Genomic DNA, 25598 nt, shown 5'->3' with positions numbered 1-25598 from the left:
TTAGTTTCCAGACAAACTTATTGTAAGAGATTTCTGGAATACGTCATGGAGAACGATGAGAGAGAATAGTGTTCCCAACATTGAACTGTGGCTTTATGGAACATTTCTGAGCACAATATTCACAAATTCAGTAGCAGATTTTTTTAAGCTGAAGTCATGATCCTGTCAGTCAGTGGAAGCTTTGCCAATGCGTGCAATGAGCACAGGAATAAATTCCAAGTGGTAATGTGCATCTGTCCAAAGTGCAGGCCTCAGCTCTTAGGCTATGTCTACACTGCACTGTTCTTCCAGAAAAAGCTACGCAATTTGCAAAGTGCAATTTGCATAGCTTTTTCTGCTTCTTTTTTTGGAAGAGGCTTTTCTGATATTTGGCCCGTCTACACTGGGCCAAATGTCTGAAAAAAAAACTTTTTCAGAACATCCCTTCTTCTTCGTAAAACGAGGTTTACAGGGATGCTGAAAAAGCACGTCTGCTCTTCCAGAAAAAAATGCGGACTCTCTGCAGTGTAGACATAGCCTTAAGGTAGGTACTTGGTCACAGTAGAGTACAGGGCAAATGCTAAATGTTACTAGGCATTATTTCACTTATGAATTGACATTGTCTTCTGAGATGATACAGTATTTCCACTTTTCTTAGAGAAACCCTCAACTTTGTAACATGTTTTCTCCATTGGTCCCATATAGCAGTTTAATTTATTTTGTTTTTACTGTGTCTGGTGTGGCAAAACACATGCTGTTTTTATCTTGAGTTTTTCAGTATTTGGTGTTTTTCTTAAAGCCCCAGATCCTAGGGTATGTCTAGACTACATGCCTCTGCTGACAGAGGCATGTAAAATAGACTACCTGACATAGTCAATGAAGCGGGGATTTAAATATCCCCAGCTTCATTAAAATAAAAATGGTCACAGCACTGTGGTGGCTCAACTGATCATCGGCACAGTGTGCAAGTCAAGACGCGAATCGGTCGACAGGGGAAGCCTTTGTCGACTGCTCCATTATGCCTCGTGAAACGAGGTTTACAGGAGCAGTTGACAAAGGCTTCCCCTGTCAACCAATCCACATCTTGACTCATGCGCTGTGTTGACAATCAACTGAGCCAGCACAGCGTGGCAGCCATTTATATTTTAATGAAGCCGGGGATATTTAAATCCCCGCTTCATTGACTATGTCAGGTAGCCTGTTTTGCATGCCTCTGTTGGCAGAGGCATGTAGTCTAGACATACCCCTAGAGTCAGAGGATTATGTGAAAATATCAGCATTTATGTTTTAAAAAGCTCTAGCCCTTCTGATTGCTGAGAGAAGCTAGCAAACGTAAACTTTAAAGGCCTGTAGGGAAACCCTGGCACAGGAGCTGGCCCCGTGATTCTTGTAAGGAGGAGCAATGCTGCACTGAGTTGCATTGCAACCTGATGCACAGGGGATTCCCAGGCATCCGGACCTGAACCAGAACACACCTGGTCGGAAAGGAATCCTGACAGTAGCTGCACCTCCACCTAGGAGCTGGAGGGAAATGCCAGCCACTTCCAGGAGCTGCCTGAGGTAAACATCACCTGAAGCCATGTCCCCTCCTGCATTCCACCCTCTACCTCAGCCCAGAGCTTCCTCCTGCACCCAAACTCCCTCACAGAACCCGCTCCCCCTCCTGCATTCTCTGGACTCATGCATCCCAGCCCAGAGCCCACACCTTGCTCCCTGCACCCCTTATCACCAGCCTTACCCTGGAGTCCACATTCCCATCTCAGAGCCCTCGCCCTCTCCTGCATTCCATTCCCTGAACCCCTCTTTTCTGGCCCCACCCTAAAGCCCACACCTCCAGTCTAGAGACCATCCCCCCTCCCATACCCTGTCTCCCTGCCACAGTCCGGAGCCTCCTCCATTCCAAACCCCTCATTTCTGGCCCCAGCACCCAACCCCTCTGCCCAGTCTGGTGAAAATGAGTGTGAGCGAGCAATGAAGGAGGTATAGAGACAGTGGGGTGGGCACTTGTAGAAGGAGTGGGATAGGGTGGAGCCTGGAGAAGGGGCACGACGGGTGACAGGGCCATGGTGTTCAGTTCTCTGTATTTGGAAAGTTGGCTTCCCTAGGGTCCCAGCCCCACTTTGGTCCTGCAACTTCTCCCTGAGTGGGGCTCCAGCCCTCATGCACCATGTCAAAATGCCACTCAGTTGGTTTTGGTCCTGCTGATCCATCATCACAGTGAACAGCCATCAGGGCCAAATCTGAGTGGACAGTACGAGGGCCCCTTGCCAATGGGACACACTGTGCACAACATGTGTAGGGCTGCTGACACCACTGGTAGTAACCACCACTCCTTTTGAGCAGCCTTCATGAAAGCAGCAACCTGAAATTCTCTCACTGTTTTTCACTGACAGGTGGCCAGGAGCTGTGGAGAAAGGTGAGATGGCAGCTGCTACGATGCTATGGTTCATAGAGTACAATAGCGCTTGTTAGATTTTCTTAGATAGCTACAGGAGGGCAGGGTTGAGCAGATATACCTCTTTACTGTCCTTTCCCCATGGTTCCCTAGAGAGAACAGTGTGTCCGGGTATAAATTGTTCTGAAGCTTGGCTCAGAGAACTGCTCATAAAGTTTGTATACATCTCCAAACCTTTTACAGCTGCAAAATTGGGCAATTACTGTTAGATGAGAGAGGTCATGTGTTCTGGGCTCTTCTGTTTTGGTTTCCCAACTGGAGCTTTGAAATTCAGAGTTCTGGAAAAATGGAAAACAAAGAAAAAAAGTTAGGTTAGCTTATCTGACTCTTAAAAGCACACTTCTAGAGCAGAGAATTTGAGCAGGGGGTGATTTTTTTTATTAGCCAGGACAGTTACTAGAAGCTGAATTTTGCAGGCCAATCTAAAAAGCTCTGCTTGATGAGCCTAAATGAGATGACAGTTTATACAAAATCTCACTTGGATTTCTTTTGGTCTGCCTACAATGTCACATTCCCTGAGAGGGATAGGAGAAGCTTCTTAGCGACAATAAACCCATCATGGTCTTGAGGCTATGGTCATGGCCTTGGCCTGTGAAGGTGGGGGTTCAGTTTCTGCCTCTCCCTGGGCATGACTATAGGTAAATCCCTCTGTACCTGAGCTACTTAATCTGCCAAATAAGAATGATCTGTCTTTTCTGCTTAGACTATAAACTCCTTGGAGCAGGAACTGTCACTCTGTTTGGATAACACCTATAACTATGGGGTCACAAGCTTAGATGAAGCCTCTAAGCATTGCCATAATACAAATACAGTAATAACAGACATGGAATAATGGGAGGGTCTAGAGAGCCAGGGTAATATGACTGAGTTAAGATTATTTAATATATCTTGAGTATTTACACCAGATGCAACACCTGGTCCTTTCCCCATAGAATTTGCCAGTGGCACTCGTCCTTCAGTTTTTCCAGATTAGGATATGAAGGACTAGAAGACTTATCCAGTGTTGCCTGGGTCCTTCAGGGCCCAGGGGAGCAAGGGTGCTGGGCATCCCAGCAGTGCTGGGAGGGGGGAAAGCTGTGGCTCCTCCAGGGAGTGGCAGGTTTTTCCCTCCCCCCCCTCCATCCCTACCCCACCCCACCCTTCATCCCTTCCAGCCAGCAGGGCTTTCCCCCCCCCCCCCCATCTGGCAGGACTTTCTCTCCCTCCTCTGGTCCAGTGGGGCCTTTTATTCCCCCCACACACACATCCAATGGGGTCTTTCCCCCACCCAGTCCAGCAGGAACCTTTTCTCCTCTCTTCCCCTATCTAGTAGGAGCCTTCTCCCTACCATCCAGCAAGGCTTTCTCCCCACACACGCTCCGGCACTGCAGCCAAGGGCTGGGAGGTAGAGGTACGGGAGCCACATATCCAGTCCAGTGGCTGGCAAGATGGCAAGCCCAAGCCCCAGCTGGCCACTCTCTTGCTGGTGTGGCTGCCACCAATGATCACTCTACACTAGGCTCTTTTCTCATTGCTACAGTGGTCACTATGCGGTATAGCGTCCCTCTGAACAGCCTCCTCTCTTTCCATGTTATGGAAAACAGTCCCATTTCAGGCATTCCCCATTTTCCTGGCACAACCAAACCATGACCTTGCTTTAAGTTAGAAGAGGAAGGTAAATTAGAGTGAACAAAATCATCCATGTAAATCAGAAGGATTGTGAAAAGAAAACATAGAGGAGAAAACAGGGTCTGGAAGTAATCACATAAGAATTATGCTTCCTTTATGGAAAATGCATATTGCTGCTTCTCACTTTGGGGACTCAGTTGGAGAGGGGTTGAACTTTTAAGACTTGGTTCAAGAGCTTCAGACAAGAGCCCTTAACTCTATACCTGGAGCTCTTAACCATAGAACAAGAGATCATTAGAGAATATCTCCATATACTTACACATACAGGAGGATCTCTTTCCCCTTTCTGCAGTAGGAAAGTATACAGAAGGCCACCAGTATATATCATGCGCTGGACATGCCGTGTAAGTCAATCTCCCTCTGGGTCAGTTTGTTTATCTGCTAAGACCTTCTCCTGCTGTGCATATTGTATTTGGAATTAATTCTCTACAGAACTGAAGCTTATGAGCCAGTGACAACAAATCTGAACCCTTCATGTTGCCTCAGAAAATGTTCTTATTGTCTTTCATCCAGGTTCTGTGTGACTGTCATTTTTGGAATTAGATGTTTTAACACATGATATGTGTGTCAGATGTCATGCAAGAACACTGTATCCTCTCTGCTCCTCAGGCCCACCATGAAAATGAAATGATCCCTCTTCCTTGGAGATTTGGGAGAAGAAGTTTATCCCAAAGTAACACAATAAGTTTGTGTCAGCGGGATCAGTTCATTCAATACTAAAAAGCCTCTATGTTAATTTTTAATTCCATTCTGACTGCTTCTTTTACAATCATTTGAAAAATGCGGAATCATTTACTTGGGGAAAAATAATCCAGAACACAAAATACAAAAATCAATGGGACAGATGCTGCACTTATTGACCTCAGTGGTGAAACACCTATGAGCTTCTCTTCGGCAGGATCAAACCACTGAGAGGCAGAAACCTAGAAGCAATAATGCTAGATAACTGCAGAGGCAAATGTTAGTCAAATAGGCATATTCTAGAAGCCAAATGTGTGAGTCTAACTTCTGCTTCCCCACACCTGTGAGCAATACTTGTGAGCAATGTCACTATTAGAAGTGATTTGCACTCCACTCCTCTAGTATGAAATAGTAATTATGTGTGTGACTATCTGTGTGTCAAAGAGATGACCCATTATCTCACCAATATCAGATGAAAGTTTCTTGAGTAGCTGAAGGAGAATAGTTGAAAAACAAGAATTACTTTATTACAGATTGTTTGCATTAGATATTATTTTGCCTTAGCTTTCTTCTTCGAGAGATGATGGTTGGTTCTTGAAGTATTCGTGCTTAGCTGCTAAGTCTTGTAGTAGAAAAGCCCCTGGCACTTTATCTTTAAGATTCCAGTTTGCTTCCAGTGCGGTTTTTATACTTATCTGCAATAAAAAGCTGATTCTTCTGAGTGCTTTGGATTTGCTTGAATCAGATTTACAGTCCAGCTTTTTAACACTGTCCCCAGTTATTATAGGAAAAGATTTTGCAGGGCCCTTCAGATTCCTATTTCAGAGGAGTGAATTTCTTTTTTCCTTTTCCTTTTCCTTTTCCTTTTCCTTTTCCTTTTCAATAGCAGATTCCATTTGACGAAGGAATGGTTTTCCTTTAACATCATGCATAGCACGGTTTGGTCAGAGATAGATATTTAATTACATAGGCCCCAATTCAGTTGGACACAGTGGGTACAATGCTCTGACCAGTTGTAGATTTAATCCATCCAGTTCTGTTAGTTAAAAGACTCCAGTCCCCCACAAAAAGTGCCATATTTTAAATTATAACCAAGTTTACTTGAAATCTTTCCAATCTTTAGAGTTCTTCACAGTGTCTGAAATAAGGGTCTTTGATTTACTTTTCTACTATCCCAGAATACAGGAACCATTTTCTGTAACACTGATAGTGGTTACAAATTGTTATTAATCATTGTCGTTATTGTTATAACGACTACTACTAGGACAACTATATTGGGAGCCAAGGAAATCTCCTGCAGTACTGCTATTGATCAAGTCTGCAGTTTAAAATAATTTTGAAATAAGTGTCACATGTCAGGGCAACAGCACCTGCATTTTCCATCAGTGGCCCAACCAAGGACCTATGCTAAAGCTTCCAGCAAAACACCCATTGCCCTTCTTAAGTAGAATAGGAAGTGGGTCTGACCCACGAAAGCTCATCACCTAATAAACCATCTTGTTAGTCTTGCAAGTACTGCATAGTCCTGTCTTTTGTTTCAGCCTTCTTAAGTAGAAACCTGAGTCTTTGCCTTCCGACAGGGAAATTTTCAGGCTGAGCAGTTCCTACTAATTCCAGCAGAGGCAGGCTGCCCAAGCACCCGTTTCCTTTCCCTTCAGAGACAGTTAACACTGACTCCCCACAACTATAGGTACCACACAGCTTTTTCTGTCTATTTTATTAGTCAGGTAAAAACACTTCAGAGAAAACATTCTGAAAACAAAGAACCTACATAATCTAATAGCTTATCTGAGATCCCCTCCTCATTCTGATAAGCATTCTGGTGGATGATAAGATCTTACTTCCTTAAGGACTGGGACAAACCTTGGACCATAAGTCCTGTCCATTTGTGAAATCCAAAAGCAGGCTCAGTGCCAGCTTAAAACCACACTATTTATCCAACACACCTTTCTTTGTCTGATAGTCCCTGGAGACTCCAATCTGAACTAATATATGTGCACCTTGGGGGGGGGGGGAGGAATCCTCTGGAGATGTTACAACCTAGGTAAATTTGCCTAGTCTCTCCTTGCTGTCCTCCTGTTCTTACAGTGGAAATATAAACAGTATCTCAATATCACACAGGCAATTGCATGTTTAATACAATGGACTCCAAATATATTAAACCCCATTCAATAAGCTTTTACTTAATTCAGTAAAGTTCACTTTAACTCCAGAAGGTTTGTCCAGAATAGTGTCAGTTACAATGGGTTCTTAGATGAGTCAGACAATTAGCAATTGAATTTAAAGCGTTTCCCTTCTGCATACCAGGTTCAAATCCTCTATGAGTCACTGATGACGGGAAAGCCATTACCAGTCAGTCTTTTTGATGGAATGGATTGGTGGTCTAAATCCATTTTTCAGTGAACAAGTGTTCCTATTTTAAAAAATGGCTCCATTTGTTAACCTGGTTTGTGGCACTCCCAGCAGAGGGATCTAGGACTTAGCTGATCAAGAAGGATTGTCTTACCATCTCTTCATTATAGGTAGTGTCTCCAGGTTGGGGTTGAGATAAAACAGCAGAGCACGTGTGGGCCTGTTTGCAGTACCTCTGCCGTATCTGTTCTGTGACAAAGCAGATGACGTTAGTTTCTAAGGCTGATAGGGCAACATCTTGTACAAACACTGAACACACACACATAAAGCTGTACATACAGGTATAGGAAGTAGGGGTGCAGGGGATACTGCAGCACCCCCAGATTTAGCACCTGACTTCCCTGTTCCTAGAATGCAGCTCCCCGTCAGCTCCTCCAGCCCCAGGTCCCGGCCATTGGGTGGCCCCCACAGGGTCCTACCAGCCCTACATGTTTTGCCGACTCCTGGGGTCCTGCCACTTTCAGCTTTGCCAGCGCCCCAGGGTCCCACCAGCCCTTAGGGTCCCATCACCTGCCATTCCCATGGGCTCCCCTGACCATCAAGGTTCTGCTGGCCCTGCCATGGGCTCTTCAGCCTGCAGGCCCCACCAGCCCTGGCGGTCTACTGCTGGCCCAGGTCTCTGCAGCTGTGACCCCAGCCTGGGATAGTGAGAGCTGCCAATTCTCCCAGACTGGATGGACCCAATGCCATTTGCAGGAATGGAGTCCAGTCTGTCTGGACCAGGAAAATTGGCAACTAGATCTCAACAGGTCTAAAGGACATTGCACCTCAGCACCCAACCCCAAAAATATTTCCAGATTCCTTGGCCAGACACAAGTATTTTTAGCCCCCAGACGGCTGTAATATGTCTGTCCTGCTCAGCATAAAAAGTGAAAGTTACCTATCTGAAAAATCATTGTATTTAAAGCTATAGAATGAGCTCCATCTCTTGCTTTAAAACCCCAGTTTCAGAATAGAAAACAACTGCTCTGTAATAGAAATAGACACAAGTCAGTTATCTGAATCTAAAGGCCTTGAGATTTTTGGGTGTTTAACCACCTTTCCACATTTAACACTGCTGTCCCACCTCTGCTTTGGGATTCTACACAGTATACTCATGGGCCACGTCTAGACAGGGATGATTTTCCGCAAAAAAGAGTGTCTAGATTGGCATGCACGCTTTTCCGCAAAAGCACTTTTTGCAGAAAAGCGTCTGTGCCAATCTAGATGCGGTTTTGCGCAAGAAAGCCCCGATCACCATTTTCGCAATCGGGGCTTTTTTGCGCAAAACAATACCGCATTGTCTACACTGGCCCTCTTGCGCAAAAGCTTTTGCCCGAATGGGAGCAGCATAGCATTTCCGCAAGAAGCACTGATTTCAGACAGTAGGAAGTCAGTGTTCTTGCGGAAATTCAAGCGGCCAGTGTAGACAGCTGGCAAGTTTTTCCGCAAAAGCATTTGCTTTTGCGGAAAAACTTGACAGTCTAGACGCAGCCATGCTGAGTAATAATTAACATTGAGATCAATGGAAGTTAGGAACTTAAATACCTTCACCTTTGAGGATCTATGAAATCAACAGAACTAGTAGTCAAGTACCATTTTACATACTATGATTAAAGGAGCAGAATCTGTCCTTCAGTTTTATTTGGGAAAAAACATGAGTATTTCTCACAGATCAAATTCCCTTCATTTTGTTTCATTTTAAAATTCTAAGGGGAGAGCATTCTTGCTTTGGAATGCTCCTAGCTCATTAGTTTTATTTTTTATAAATTACCAAAGTGTGTATTTGTTCTTTAAAACCAATTTACCATTTCACTTTGATTAGAAGAGCTGTCATTTCCTTTTCTCTGCAGACACATGAATCATGATAAGGGAGTTATCAGAAGAATTTTAGACTGCTTCAAATTACAAAGTTAATAATTTAACCCAAGTATTTGTTGTACAGGCATTCTGGTGAAATTCTTAGAACTCATGAATGCTGCGAAAGTATCAATAACCATAAAATTTCATAGCCCCTTTTTTAAAACCAGGGCCTTAACATTTTGTAGGGAAATAAAGCTTTGGTTAACCTTGGCACTGGCATACCTCATTAAAATAACAGCCTGTCAGTTTCAAGTTTAAAATAACAGGGTTGTCAGTTTTATATGCAGTGGAACAATCTATGATTTTACTCTGAGTGAAATAATTTGTAGGTAGCATATGGTTAGAAGAAAGGGGGAAAAACTGCCCAATAGTGCCATCTTGAGGCTTATGCTACTCCCAGGCTCATGAGTACAACAGAGAGCCACATGCATACGTGAATACTAGTAGCTGTCACAACAGGCAATCTACCAGCCTGTGATTTATCACCCCTCCAGAATCAACTTGATATACGGTAAAATTTTTAAAGGCTGAAAATAATTCACAATTAAGTGTGTGGTTCAGCAACCTCTTTGCTTTTAAATGTATTTTATTAGGAAATATATATGTGTGAATGCGCGTGTGTGGGTCCGGGGGTGTATGAAAATAACCTAAAGTGGACAACTTAAGTTGTGCTCTATGCATTCTGTTTTAAAGCTAAATCAGGGTACTTCCCTACCTCTAACCTAGTTTTTGTTCAGTTTTTTGCAGTGCGTAGTTCTTAAGAAAGTGCTCTTTTTATTAATTCTTACCATTATAGCCATTGTTCTGACACGATGAGCTCTGGCTGTGATAATACCACCACACAGAAGCTGACCTCCATTTAGTCCAATTGGTGTGCATTTACAATTCCCTGTTTAACCGGTCTAGACTCTCAGGAGCCTAACTTCTATTCAAATTAAACAACCTGCACCATTACTTTGAACATTTTCAGCTGGCATCACTGGAAATTTCAAATCGTAGAAGTTGCCATTTAATTCCTAAGGAAGGTGATGATTTGGTGTGAGGGAGTGAAGGGAGTCGAGAGGAAGGCAGTATTAGCTAGGCTCAGAAATGTTTGGAAAACAGGAAAAATAAAAGACTATAATTAAAAGCTGTCTCATTCAGTCACAGCTGTTGACAGAAGCACTACTATGGGCTGTGCACCTTCACAGTCATATGGATCATAAGATCAATAGTTTTATTTCAGCCAAGTCGATAGGACTGAAGTTGAATGAAATCAAAAAGGAAAAAGGCTATAAATCCATTTTATTAGGTATGTTTATATGGCTAGTGAACAATTGTCACTAAAAATATTCACCAGTAATACATTTTAAGCTTTTGACATATTATTCTTATACTTAATATACCAAAATGATAGACATAAACATAATAAATATTCATATAGATTGTTTATGCCAAAAATGATGCTATAAGCAAAATCGTTGGACATTAGTCTTAGAATGTTTCAAATTAAATCCCTAATGAACATAAAAGCCAAATCAATGTATGAAATTCAGGGACAGATTTCAGCTTATATGACAGTAGAAATCCAATCATAATGATCTGCGCATTCTCCCTCCTTCACTATTTTTCCAATATAGGATGTGCAGTTCACTACATAATACATGACTTAAATAGTCAGGCTTTGTGTACACAAATCTATTCTCAAGATACCCATTATTATATCATCTCTGTATCATACAAGCGTGTTGTGTGTATATGACAGAGAGAGCAATTCGGGGGTATTGGTCTGATTAGTACTGAGAAATATGTTGTGTGATCTTTCACCTGGAAATAATACCAACCAAACTTCAAAGTGGCATTATTTGGTGATGTGATTTAAATGTTGCATGTAAGAGAAACAAGCGAATAAACTTGTGTAATCCCCAAGGAGATTACCTAGATTCCTGGGGCTCTGACTGCTGGCAGCTCAGGGAGAGGCACACTATCCCTGGTAGGGAGCCAAGGCAAACTCAGAGTCTGCCTGGCAACAAATAGGGAGTGAGATGCCCCTCCAGAGGAGTTCAGGAGAGGGAAGAAGCCATTTTTTTGGAGTGAGTCTGGAGCCAGCCAGGGCAAGAGGAGGGCTGCCTGTGTGGGGAGCTGGTAATCCCCATGTCTGCATGCAGGGTCCCTCCTGAGAACTGGCATCTAGGGACTCGAAAGCAAGATCCCTCACCTGGGCTTTTCCTTTCTTCACTGATGATTCCCAGTTTGTAGAGTTTGCTGGGAAACTTCCCCAGCCAGGCTGGGTTAACCCTCCAGCTCCCCAGGTGAGACCAGTCACCATATGGTCAGCTCTGCTCTGTCTACTAGTTCAGGGCTGCTGCCTGCTGTGTGTGTGGCTGGATGCTGGGCTAGGAGACTACAGTTTGGATTTTAGTACATTTGTGTAATCTGCCCCTTGAGCCATGCACCCCTTGTGGTGAGGGGAAATCCTGGGACCAAAGCAGCTTGATTCCTGCCTGAAGAGGATCCCTGCTAGCAGAGATCAGCTGTCTGCAGTGACTGAGAATCCAGAGTCATCTCTGAGCTGGAGGATCATTCATGGAGTTTGTGGTTGCACCATCTTTTAGTTAGTCAGGGAATTTGTTTTGGGGTCCCCCTACTCCCTGAACTGTGTCCTCAAGCCAGGGAGTAAGGGTTTGGGAATTTTATAACCTGCTGTGTATTAAATCTGTGGAGGGATTTACCACCTTCTCCCACTTGTGATTCCTTTGGGCTGTACTGAACCAGTCAGCCACACTGCTAAACCACTGCAGAGAAGAATTTTGTGGTCATAGGTCATTAAGGGCCCCAACAAAGTACATGTACCAACAGGACACTAATCTTACAGTCGCTACATCAAGTCACGTGACTGGAGCAGGTCACAGGTATTAGCAATGTGGGCACCGGTGAACCTAAAAATAATGCTTTACCCTGTTATGTTATATTTGTCTCCTGTTGAATATAATTATTGTGTTGAATATATTGTATGTGTTTGTGTTATTTCTTGAAAGTCTCAAACTATCTGGCAAGTAAGTGGGGATTACCATTATCCTGTGGTTAGAATTTTCCTCCCAAGCTGCCTTGGTGACCCTGCCAGGAAGGAGTGAGGGGGGTGGAGGCACCGCCAAATAAATTCATAGGGAAAAATAAAGAGGATACACCCTGCTAAGTGGTGGCGGGATCCAGAAGAACCCAGACCTGTCCACCAAAACCTATAAGCAGATTGGCATTAAAGAAGGTAACCGGGTGGAGAGGGGGTGCTACTTGCACCAAATTGGCATTTGATAGCAGTTCCAATTGGTTTCTCTTATGCCTTCTTCATTGGTTTTGTTGCTATATCTCCTCTTTTACCTCCTCAACATATAAGTTACATTTGTTTTATACACTCAATGAGTGTCAACCAAGGGTCGGTTCCTGAACAGATGTCAATAGATCCGGGCCCCAAATGGGTGCAGATTACACGACCATAATTTACAGAGCATACTCCCTTAAAACATTTTCTGATTATTTACACCACTATTCATCAAGTATAGCATTTTCCCCAAAAAGCTCTCAGGTATATCTACGGGTATGTCTACACTACCCTCCTAGTTCGAACTAGGAGGGTAATGTATGCATACCGCACTTGCTAATGAAGCCCGGGATTTGAATTTCCCGGGCTTCATTAGCATAAGCGGGGAGCCGCCATTTTTAAATCCCCGCTGCTTCGAACCCCGTGTAGCGCGGCTACACGGGGCTCGAACTAGGTAGTTCGGACTAGGGTGCCTATTCCGAACTACCGGTACACCTCGTTTCACGAGGAGTACCGGTAGTTCGGAATAGGACCCTAGTCCGAACTACCTAGTTCGAGCCCCGTGTAGCCGCGCTACACGGGGTTCGAAGCAGCGGGGATTTAAAAATGGCGGCTCCCCGCTTATGCTAATGAAGCCCGGGAAATTCAAATCCCGGGCTTCATTAGCAAGTGCGGTATGCATACATTACCCCGCTAGTTCGAACTAGCGGGGTAGTGTAGACATACCCTACACTAGGAAATTATTTCTAATTAACTTATTTTGAAATAATAACTCCCAAAATAACTTTTTCAAAATAGCGTGTTTACACCATAGGGAAACCTCAAAATTAGTCCAAGGCAGGCTTCCTTAATGTGAACACACTATCTTGACTTAGAGCCCCAGGAAGCACTGGGGAATAATTACTCTGAATGACTTTGGGGAGTACTTATTTTGAAATAGCAGCACTGGAGCGTCTACTACCAATATTTTGAAATAACTATTTCAAAATAAGCATTATACCTCGTGGAAAGCAGGTGTTATTATTTCAAAATAATCAGCCCCTTATTTCAAAATAACAGGCATGGTAATGTGGACACTCCGCTTGTTATTTTTAAATAACTCCCTAGTGTAGACCAGGACTCAGAGAGTTACTCCTGTTGACATTATGACATTACAACTCTTGGGTTATGTCTACATTGCACACTTATTTTGAAATAAGGTATTCCGGAAGAAATATTCCAAAATAGCCTATTTCGAAATAGCATGTCTACACTACAGGCAAGCCTCAAAATTAGTCCGAGGCAGGTTTCCCTAATGTGGACATGCTACCTTGATTTAGAGCCCCAGGAGGCATTGGCGAGTAATTAGTCTGAATGGCATTAGGAAAGAGCTATTTTGAAATAACAGCAGTGGAGCATCCATACTACAGCTATTTTGAAATTGCTATTTCGCAATAGGCATTATTCCTTGTGGAATGAGGTTTACAGAAGTTGGACTAAGCTGTCTGTTATTTTGAATTTATTTCAAAATAATGGAATTGCTGTGTAGACGCTCACATTGTTATTTTGAAATAATAACATTTCAACAGAAAGGCCAACTTAGCTTCCCATTTACATTTAAAACACAAAAACATCTGAAATTTGCAGAGTAGCCGTAAAAAAGTGGCACAAAAATGTAAGAAGAGAAGAATAATAAGAAGCATTTCTTCTTAAAACTATCACCGAGTCTTGCTCATGTTATTACCTGTATGATAGTCAGAAGACTGATACCCAAAGCAGATGATTGTGTGGTTAATTCCTAACTGTGGCCCTCTCAATTCAAAAATAATTGAATACATTTCTCCTGGGTCTTCCATACTAATGAAATTCCATCATTTTGTTTTCAAGCCCTTATTATTCTTGTATTGAATTTCTTCATTAACCTAAATTATCTGTTTTGAATATTTGGAGTTAGAAGGTCTTTTTCTATGATGGCGCAAGTGATTCTGGGATTGTGTTTCCTAAGTATTTAAGTGTTTGATACCTGACTGCTTTGTAATTTTGTGTGTAACATAAATTGAAAAATAGGAAGAGTAGTGTCACCCTCTCAGTTTATGCTTTGAATGTCAAAGGGACTTACACAGGTACTTTACTGAACAGAGATGGAAATAAACACATATCCAATTGTTTTGCTGACATAGTACCTAAGTGACAAGGTCACATAGGAAGTCTGTGGCAGAGCTAGGAAATGAGCCCAGACCTCCTGAGTCCTAAGCCAAAACCTTTCATCACAAGTCCATCCTTTCTCTCAAGACTTAAGACCCCTTTGAAAGATTGATAAATTAATACTCAAACATTCAACATCTCTTTCACACACAGTATCTCTTTCTGTTAATGGTTACAGCAGTGGACCTTGTACAATTTTAAAACTCATTACCAAATATAAATGTACTAATGAACCAGAAATGAGACTTGTTGTTAGCAATTTGTAAGTCCCTCTTCTTACAATGGACAGTTGCTGCAACTCAGATCAACACCTTCAAAATAATATTTGGATGAATTGTTTAAATAGATCCAGGAATCTGATAAGCAGGATTCAGATGATTTCATTAAAAGGGATTTAAATACCAAACCCTGCTTGTAAAAGTGAAAGGGAACTATATAAAATACTAAAATTACATAGGCCTTTTGTTTAAATGTTTTCATTGAAGATCATCTTTAATTCAGATGAAAAGCTCAGAGAATAAATACCATCATTTACAAGGCCACAGCTCACCTAATGGGATACAGTAGTCTGACTTCATAAACCACAAGTGAGAAATGTTAGCTGAATCCTTAATGGCTCTTATCTCTTCTTAGGGATACTGTACATCTGTTAGGTATTTTTTAGAATGTTGTTGATATTTAAAGTATGTATTGTGGAGAATACATAACTTTGGAAACTAATCAGTGGCTTTCTGTTCTTGTGGTTGGGATGATCTCACTAAGACACCCAAAATCTCCAGGAAAATGTTATGAATCCCATAGAATTATGTCTTCCTAAATCTGTGCAGCATTTTTAAGGCTACTTTCCTTGCATTGAAAAGACATCACTAATCCATTCAGTTTTCACACCATGGCTATGTCTAGACTGCAGGCTTCTTTCGAAAGAGGCTCTTTCGAAAGCATCTTTCGAAAGAGCCTCTTTCGAAAGATCGCGTCTAGACTGCAGGCGGATCTTTCGAAAGAGAAATCCGCTTTTTCGAAAGAGAGCACCCAGTGAGTCTGGATGCTCTCTTTCGAAGACGGCCTCTTTACATTGAAGAACGCCTTCTTTCGAAAGAGGAGCTTTCGAAAGAAGGCGTTCTTCCTCGTGAAATGAGGTTTACCGCCATCGAAAGAAAAGCCGCGTTCTTTCGAAATAATTTCGAAAGAACGTGGCTTGAGTCTGGACGCAGGGGAAGTTTTTTCGGGAAAAGGCTACTTTTCCCGAAAAAACCCCTGAGTCTGGACACGGCCCATGTGACTGAACACAGATTCATAGATTTCAAGGACAGAAAAAACCATCATGATTACCTAATCTGACGCTGTTGCACTTTGCAGGCCACAGAACTTCACCCTCCCACTCCTGTAATAACCATGACCATCATCTGCCTCTTAAGAGGAACCTCGACTAGGTTGCATCACCACTTCCTCCTCCTCTAAGGACTTACAGAAATGGCACTGTTCTTCCAGAAAGTGCAAAACTGAGGAGCAGGAGAGCCGACAGCCTTGCTGGGCTCTGGGCAAGCATGGGTAGCTGGCTTTGCTCCTGGAAGAGATGAGGCTGGGGGCAGCCGGCTCTCAGCGCTGCCAGCATGTTGGTGCACCTCTCCCCCTCCCTCAGCAGTGCTGGGATGTTGGTGCACCTCCCCGCTTTCCTCAGCGCTGCCTAGAGCACACCCTACCATGCTCCCGCTTTCCCAAGCAACTTTGGGCACCACCTGGAACACATGGTGTGGCACTCTGGCAGCAATTTAAAGGGCCCAGAGCTGCAGAGCAGCTGGCAACCTTAGGCCCTTTTGGAACGCTGGGCCCCAAGGCAACTGTTCCCTATGCCCCCCTGTCAGCAGGCCTGTCAAGGGGGAAGAACAGTTAGGCAGCTGAGCATGTCCATGCTTCGAAAAGCTGAGCGGAAGTTCCAGTGAAGCCGCGTGAAAGAATAGACATTCAGGAGTTGTGTCAATGCCCTCGCTCAGAACTCTGCAATGTCTGAGTAAAATGGGCTAGAAAAGGACATGGCTAGCACATTCCCCACTTTAATACAATTTAAATGTTTATTTTTAGAGTGTAGCTTTACGTAATCTGAGGTGTATGAAATTGTATCCACAAGCATGGACCATTAGAAATTAAACATTTGCCACGCCGCTGTGATAATAGCACTACAGTATTACCTCTTCTAAGTACATGATACTACATTACTGGAGAGCACAGGTTCCTGGTGTGGTAAGTGTTATCCTAGGTAGCTGGTGTGCTGTACTGTGTAGTACTCTCAGCTGGGATTTAGGAGCAGTTCTGCTACTGATATGAATTTGGGCAAGTCACCATGCCTCAGTTTCCCTGTCTGTAAAATGTGGTTAATTATATAGACTTACTTTGTAAAGTGCGTTGAGAGCTACCGAAGCAAAGTGTTATATCAGAACTAGAATTGTGCATGGGCCAACTCATGTAAACCTCTCCCTCTTCTTTCCCTGTCTACAAAATGAAGATAATACTTTAGAGGACAGCTGTGAGGATTAATTAGTAAATGTTTGCAAAGTGCTATATGCAGGCTGAAGTTACTTTGTCTTCTCTGGTTTTGTAGTTCAGAAAAAATCCTCGTATTACTGCATAAAGTATAACAATCCATCATTCCTCTGCGGTGTACAACTGCGCACACAGAGAGTAGGTGTACAATAACAGCATAACGTTTGCAAATGTTATGACAATGGAGCTGGGCCTCTCCTGTTCGTTTTAACAAGGATATTAAAATATTAAAATCCCTTACAATACTGTGAGAATTTGCTAAGGGTTGTATGGAAGTGCAGGATTAGCACAGTGGAAGGGCAGCCTTTCATAATGGGGGAATGAAAGAAAAGCTCCTTCGAAGGGTATATTTACTCTTTTGTGATCCAAAATAAAAGTGCACGGTCCTTAGTTACCAATCATATTATTTTACATATGACTATCAAGCTCCAAGTTTTGGGGAGTCAGAACCTATTCTTCATATAAGTCACTGTTCCTGAGACTCGACACTAATCACTGATGTCAGTGGAGCTCCCATTGTAAATTGCTCACCAGGCATCACAGTGTGCTTAGATAAATAATTAGTCACAGCCATTTGATTTGAAATTTCTCCTGTTGCTTTTAAACTCCAGGAGGTATTGGAATAGTTATTGCTTTCTGCAATCTATTTTTCCCCTATTTTAAGCCAGTGTTGTATAGAATCCATGCAAGCAACTACAGTACACCGTGGAATTTATACGTTGGCACGGGAACACCTGGGGTTAACAAAGATGCTTGCTTTAATTAGATGAGTCACTAGTAAAGCTCAATTTTTTGTCCTTCAGTCCCAGGCAAACAGGAGTGGGAGTAATTCCTGTCCACTCACTTCTCAGGCAGTCTAGGGACCCAAAAGATCCAGCAAAGACCAGGAGGAATCAATATAATATTCTGTAATGTACTGTGTTGATTTATCTTAACACCATTTACAAGGTCACTGGGGGTTTGCCCAGTGTCAGTAATCTGGTGTGTAATTTTTTGGCTTGAAAACGCTCCCCTGTTGAGAGCTAAAAGGCTTGCACATGCTGCTGTAGTGTGTGATACTAAAACTAACCGAGTAGGGTTGGAGGAGATTTGTACAGCCCTTGATCATTGCAAGAATCAGTGCCAACAAGGCATGCAGTAAAATGCTGTTCTACTTACAGTATTTAGAATCTTGGTTATTCGGTTGCCATTGAAAATGTGCACAGGACTTCAGATGCAATATACTGAGATGTTTTCCATCACCTGCAGTACATTGTGACATTCCACGGAGTTTCAGCATTACACAGCAGTGTGGGGCATTTGTTCAGAGAGCTACACTCTCTTCAGAACAAAAGATAAAATTGATAACTAGCCAAGTATAATCTTGTACCTTAACCACTGAAAATCCTATCTTAACACTGAATGGAATAATGGAGAGCTTTTATTTCATGGTTTTTAAAAAATAAAAATCCATGATTTCCTTTGAAAGCTATTCAACAAGTTCCCAGAAATCTTATTACAATTAATATGAAAAGCATCTGTTTCTATAAGAACCACCATCAGAGGCCCAATGATACCATTAATCTTTTGGTAGTCAGCCTTTGTTGTGCCTTTTAGCTACGTTTATAGATTTTCTGCCCTTGTAAACCAAATGCAAAACAAAAACTGATAAAATTTTAGTCTGAACATTCTTCAAATAAACGCTGAAAGCAAGTTTGCATTGGTGTGCTGGCTTGTAGCAACCAGTGCAATTTCTTCCACAGGAGGGAGCTTGCAATTTCAGGAACCTGTTCTAAATCTGTCCTATCATTTCTTGTTGAGGTCTACAAATAAATATCTATCTGTCTCTAGTTATATAGATAGATATGATGTGTGTGTGTGTGATCTTTTCAGCATCACAAAGATCCAAATGTATTGCATTTTATTCACAGCTTTTGGGTACTTTGCATTTGTTAACTACCAGATCAATAGTTATTAGAAGCTAGACATGAAGAATTATATTTAATTGTTTAAACAATTTACAAGACCAAATAGATGAGTGGGTGAGACATTTTAGCTGATGAAACGCTGTTACATTGAATTATTAGGCTACCATGCAGAGTGAGGCTTGGGAGGATGTAAATTTAGAACTTTTCAGCGTCAAAAAGGGACATAGAAAAGAACAAAATATTGTCTCTCTTGCTTTCCCTTTTTTCTGTGTTTAAAAACAACTAGCATGAGGAATAGTGGGTTAAAAGTATCCTGGATTATTTGTGCTCACTCAACCCAAACGCAATGTGCCTTGTTCAGAAATACAGGAATTTGACTTTCAGTACTATTGATTTTTTTCTACCATCAAATAGTATAGAATTAAAGACTTTTCTTTAAAATGACGGTGAGTATGGATGTCCCCTTTAACCTCGTGTGCCTCTTGTCTCTTGATCAGGTAACAGACATTAAAGAAAAACTGAAGCTTTCAAAAAAGTTCTGGTCCGCGTTACCATACACTATCTGCAAAGATGACCATGTGACAGCTGGCATGTCAAATGAAGAGGACTGCTGGAATGGCCATACCAAAGCTAGGTGAGGAAGACTCCTCCCGAAATAATAGCATACTAGTTCCATATTTGGCCTTGCAATGGTTATGTTCTAAGGCTTGTTTACAAAACCATTTGAGCACTGAAATGAAAATACAACAGAACAAGTAGTTGCCAAGGAAAGCTAGTAAGGGGCACTTATCATCAAAGTGCCATTAAATCAAAAGTGTGAGTCATTTTGAATGTGTACAGAATGTCCGGATTTGAACATGGAGACTATTCGTTGGTTAGATTCTAGGTGGATACATTATTCTGAGATTTCAATTTGGTTTAGCAACAGCTATGAGTGCAGCTGGTTGAAGGGAGCAGCTATGGGTGAGTAGACGTAGGCACAAAAATTTTGGCCAAACCTCTTTCACAAAAAAATTGAAGATTCCAATTGACCAAAGAATTTTAGAAATCTGTGTGGGTTTTTTGGCAAACTATTTTGGTCAGGGGAAAAAATAGGTTGGGTTTTTTTGTTTACCTTTCCAAACTGAAACACTTTGATTTTTTTAAAGCTAGATTCTTAGGGGATTTGGGTGAGGAAGAGCAATGATCCCTGTACCCTAGCCCCAGTGTGACTTCACTGGAACACAACTGTCCCCTACCTGTGAGAACCACCAAGCTAGATAGTCACCTTCATGTTCAGACAGAAACCTGATTCAATAGCCGAATAGTTAGGGCACTCAGCTGTGATGACGGGTCTCAGTTCAAGTTGTGGCTCCAAAGCTATTGGCTGTAAAAGGTTGGCAGCGTTATCTGCGCCTCTTCCTTGGTTTAAGTCCCCAGTCTTTCATTTCCATTTCCACTTTCTTACCTTTGCTTTTATTTTTTAAAGCGTTTAAAGATTCCTGAAATAGAAACAAAACACTTTGTTTCAGGTTAAGTAAAGTGTTTTATACAACATGAAACAAAGCATTGTCTGACTCTTATTCACCAAAAACTGTGACAAACTTTGGTCAGGTTGACGTGAAATTAATATTTTTTCACCTTTTTTTGAAACTGACAGCAAACCAAAAATTCAGTTATTTGCACAGTTCTAGTCTTGAGTGCCCAATGAATGCAGTCCCTTAGTGCTATGATACAGTATCAAACAAATCCTGTAGATTTATTCACCATCATCTATTTGTGGAAGCACGCTAACAGATGAAAATTAGACAGCACAGAACCAGCAACAAACCCTTCAGATCTGAACAGAACTGGATGTATTTTGCCTTAAGCTATGCCTACATTACACACCTTACAGTGGCATAGCTGTACCACTGCAACTGTGCTGCTGTAAGGCCTCCTGTGTAACAGCTCTCCCATTGGCATAATTAAACCACCCCAAAGAGCAGTGGTAACTATGACCGTGGAAGATGCGGTGCTCCTGACATAGTACTGTCCACACCGGTATTTGTCGGTGCAACTTTTATCAATCAGGGGTTGTTTTCTTCACACTCCTGACGAGCAAAAGTTTTGTGTAGACAAAGCCTAAGACTCAATTATGAAAAAAATTACATAAGTCATAAATCAGTTTGTCAGCTTCTCCACTGTGCATCGTACTTAGTAACAGAGAGATTCCCTCCCATCCCAATGTCTTAAACCCCTGCTGCTTAATTGTCAAAAGATTCATTTTACAAACAAGCCCAAAGGACTTTGCAAACTGCTGGTGGTGCATGGACCCCAATTTGACAAGCACAAGTATAAATATACTATCCAAAGGCAGGAATATTATTTTCTTAAGACTTAGCTGGTAGGTCCCATCCACTAAGTGCCCCTGAGATCTGTGAGAGCGGCAAATGGCAGCTAAGCAAACAACATCATAGAATCATAGAATCATAGGACTGGAAGGGACCTCGAGAGGTCATCGAGTCCAGCCCCCCGCCCTCAAGGCAGGACCAAGCTCCGTCTACACCATCCCTGACAGATGTCTATCTAACCTGTTCTTAAATATCTCCAGAGAGGGAGATTCCACCACCTCCCTTGGCAATTTATTCCAATATTTGACCACCCTGACAGTTAGGAATTTTTTACTAATGTCCAATCTAAACCTCCCCTGCTGCACTTTAAGCCCATTACTCCTTGTCCTGTCCTCAGAAACCAAGAGGAACAAATTTTCTCCTTCCTCCTTGTGACACCCTTTTAGATATTTGAAAACCACTATCATGTCCCCCCTTAATCTTCTTTTTTCCAAACTAAACAAGCCTAGTTCATGAAGCCTGGCTGCATAGGTCATGTTCTCTAGACCTTTAATCATTCTTGTCGCTCTTCTCTGTACCCTTTCCAATTTCTCCACATCTTTCTTGAAATGTGGCGCCCAGAACTGGACACAGTACTCCAGCTGAGGCCTAACTAGTGTAGAGTAGAGCGGCAGAATGACTTCACGAGTTTTGCTTACAACACACCTGTTGATACAACCCAGAATCATATTTGCTTTCTTTGCAACAGCATCACACTGTTGACTCATATTCAACTTGTGGTCCACTATGACCCCTAGATCCCTTTCTGCCATGCTCCTTCCTAGACAGACATAAACATCGAGAATGTTGATGTGTAAGTAGGTGCAGTCGCTGTGTGGTGCATTACTATGTTTATCTTAAAAGGACTGTGTGAGAGTAAAGTTAGAAATCATCTTCCTCCACAATAGCTATTCTGTAGCAGTGATTCATAAATGACAACCCCATGCAGGTGTGGTCTGTAGGCAAAAGGAAGCTGGCTAGCATGTGTTGCTCCATGAAGCACATATTAATAAGGAATTCATGCTGCTCCTTTTGAAAATAGCCCTACAGCATATTAAAATCCTTCTTCATTTCCTTGAATAATTGAATACATTTTCAGACTATGTACATCGCCAGTATCACTCCACCCCATTTTGTCCCATGCACCCCTACAAATTTAGGGCTTGATAGTGTCCTAAATTTTCAGGATTTGGCATGTGTCCATCCAAAATGGGTATGTTTTCTTGCGCATTTACAAGGGAGCAATTCTCTTGCAGCCTTCCTTTTGCTGTATTTTCATCATGGGAAGTCATCAGGGCAGCAGAAATGGCCTCTTAATAAATAAAGGATTTGATTTCTTTGTATTCATATGTCTGCCTGTTCTCTCCCTTTGCTCTTGTGATGGCGTGAGGTCTCGCTTTTACCCCATGGTAAATACAAACATGTATTTTGAATTCCAGAGTGAATCCTGGAAGTTAAAGATGGAAAAAAGTTGGGTCACCTAACTTATTCTCTACTGTAATAGTCTGCCAATCACTCAGCGTCTCTTCATAAGTTCCTCAGAGCATGGGCAAAGGAAGTGGGGGTGGGTTCATGGCATGTGAACTGTGGTTCTCCCTATCCCCACTCTGCCCCAGGCTCTCTTTCTTCCCTGAGGTCCCGTCACCCTCCTCTCATTCCTCTCTATCCCCCTGCCATTTGCACCTCTTCACCCCTCCCCGAAGCCTCACCTCCCCCCCCACCAATGTATAAAAGGCTGATGTAAGAAAGAGGTATCCTTGACACTTCTGAATTGATCTTAAGGATTCCCTATTCTTGACAAAGCATCTGTAACAGTATTTTCTTTCCCCTTGAAATGAATTATGCCAACATTATATTCTTGAAGGGCTAGCATCTAATGAAGTAATCTGGAATTGGTTCCCTTAGCTCAGTGTGGCCATAAAGGCATCATCATTTTGTACGGTAAACTTTTTGTTCTACAAATAGGATTTAAGCTGCTTAACACCCCTGGACAATTGCATAGCATTCGTTCTTAACAGCAGCATAGTTTTGCTCAGTGGATGATATTTTTTGCTTATATATGTAATGGCATGGCTGCCCTGATTTCTAACAGTCTGACCTGAGTTTCACACTCCAAGCTGTGAGCCACTTCAGGTACTATGATACCTAGGCAATGAACAGGGAAATATTTATCTGACCACATGTTTAAAAACAACCTAAACAGTGTCCTAGGTGCTGCTGCTCAAAAATAAAAACAACTGTAGATTGCAAAGTGCATATTGACTCTTGTGTCTCATTCAACACATTCAACCTTTTAACATTGCATATACCAGATAATGTAAGTTATGAAACTCAGAGTACGGAAAATGGAAGCTATGCCATCTTTTGAAAGAGGCAAAACACCAAGGTCACTTGTGGTTATTAAAATCCACTGGTAGCACCCTAATGTCATGATTTATTAACAGAGACCAGGTGGAGTAAATCAAAGGCTACCAATTAGCAGATAACATGCAGAGTTTCAGGAATAATCCACTTGGCTTTCTGGAAGGGTGCGCTTGTCATATTGATGACCCTTATTATGGAAAAAGGTATTTGTTTGATAAGGCCAAATGTAAATATTGGGGCAGAGGAAGGGGAAATTGGAACATTTATGAGATGGGAGAAATCCCACTTCTAAAAATACCCCTCATAGCCAGAATCAAAGTTAATGATAGCTACTTCTCATACCTAGTGCCTTCTGAGAAGAACCCAGCAGGGCTGACCAATCACATGTCAAATTCATGGTCATGGAGACTTGCACACAAATTTTGTTTTTGTTTGTTTGTTTTTTAAAAAGAGTATCTTGGGAATAAATGCAAGAGACGTGTGTACCAATGTTATCCTCTATGCAGGCAAGGTCTTAATAACATTTGGTGATCTGCTCACCCAGATGACTGTTACAAAAGATAGTATATTATGTGTAGAAGTTTCAGGTGTTAGTATTCAAATGTGAAAAATCGAAATAATTAGCCCCTGAAAAAAACTAAGATACCCAATAAACTAAGATACCCAAATATCATAAGAAGTAAAATTCCATGTGGTATGATGCTGAAGTCTCAGCTAGCTGCAAGAATCTCCTCCCTTCTCCTGTAGAACTCACTCGCTGCCTGATCCTATAGAGTTTGATGTCTCTCTGTATTGGATGGAAGGACATAAGTACTAGAATCTTGTCTGTAATAGGAAAATTGCCCATTGCTGACAACAAATGACCACAGTTAAGTGCAGCTGAAACAAAGCTGAAACATTCAGAACTATTGCACACAAAAAATGCATTAAGTCCAGATCTCAACAGGCTAAACAAATGTATGATTTCCATCTGATTTTGCTGGGTCTCTCTTTCCAGTGATTGACAGATGAACCATTCCCTTCCACATCTAGCGTTCTCTTATGCTCCACCTCTCACTCTCTCTCTCTGTCTCTCTCTCTCACACACACACACACACACACACACACACACCTCTCACACTCTCTCTTTCTCTCTCACACTTCCCCTCCCTTCCCCCCCCCCCCCCCCGCCCAATGTCTTTGGGGATTACAATGTGATTTTAAAAGAGACAAATGATGAGGTAGTCTGGTTGGCCAAATGAGACAACTGTAAGTGCCCTTTTATCTTAGAAGGGTGGGAAAGCTTGTCTGCCATTATCCTAGCCTGAGTGCACCTCCATGATGTATTTTATTTTGCCTCCCTCTCAAGACTAGAAACCAATAAATTACAGCACTTACTGAGTAGAATTTCCCAGTGTTAAGTAACCCACTGCTGCTACAGCAGAATATGAAGGACACTGCCCTTTAAGTCAGATGCCATTCATGAAGTGGAAAACCCAACTATTTTTGTTCAGCACACAGTGATGGTATTTTTTCTTAATGTAAGCAATCTGGAAAGAATTGTCAGCCATTTTTAGTCTTGAAAAGAAAGAACAACAGCTGCAAATTGAAAAAAATTGATTGTAATTTTAAACAAGCTTTGTGGGTCTTGCATAACAGGTGCCAAAAAGCCTTTTTGTCATATCTGCTGAGGCAAGTAAGATGTATGGAAAGACTGAAGAGGAATGAAAAAATGATTTAAGATTTTAGAAAATGTAAATGGCAGTAAACTACTGCTATATCTGAGCAAAAAGCAAATAGAATAATAAACGGTAATGTCCATCTTCTGACTTGTCAAAGGGGAGGGAGAAATCACTGGATACAGATTCAGGCTAACCGCTCCCATTCTTTTTTATTATTATTATTATTTAGACTAGTTATTATAATTACCATGCACCAAA

The 25598-nt window shown here is 42.0% G+C and overlaps 1 protein-coding gene across 2 annotated transcripts in view; it reads left to right on the top strand.

The window, feature by feature from the left end:
• Positions 1–25598, top strand: part of GPC6 (glypican 6) — a 1157112-nt gene that overhangs the window by 1109418 nt on the left and 22096 nt on the right. For both annotated transcript variants that reach the window (XM_006113655.4, XM_075918824.1), the window contains exon 7: positions 19462–19598. In XM_006113655.4, coding sequence (XP_006113717.2) covers positions 19462–19598 — 137 coding nt within the window. The remainder of the gene's footprint in view (positions 1–19461; positions 19599–25598) is intronic.

The sequence above is a fragment of the Pelodiscus sinensis genome, chromosome 1, assembly GCF_049634645.1.
Source record: "Pelodiscus sinensis isolate JC-2024 chromosome 1, ASM4963464v1, whole genome shotgun sequence".
In the NCBI taxonomy this organism is placed as follows: domain Eukaryota; kingdom Metazoa; phylum Chordata; order Testudines; family Trionychidae; genus Pelodiscus; species Pelodiscus sinensis.
Note: the sequence above shows the minus strand (reverse complement) of the source record. Positions and strands in the feature narration are given on the sequence as shown.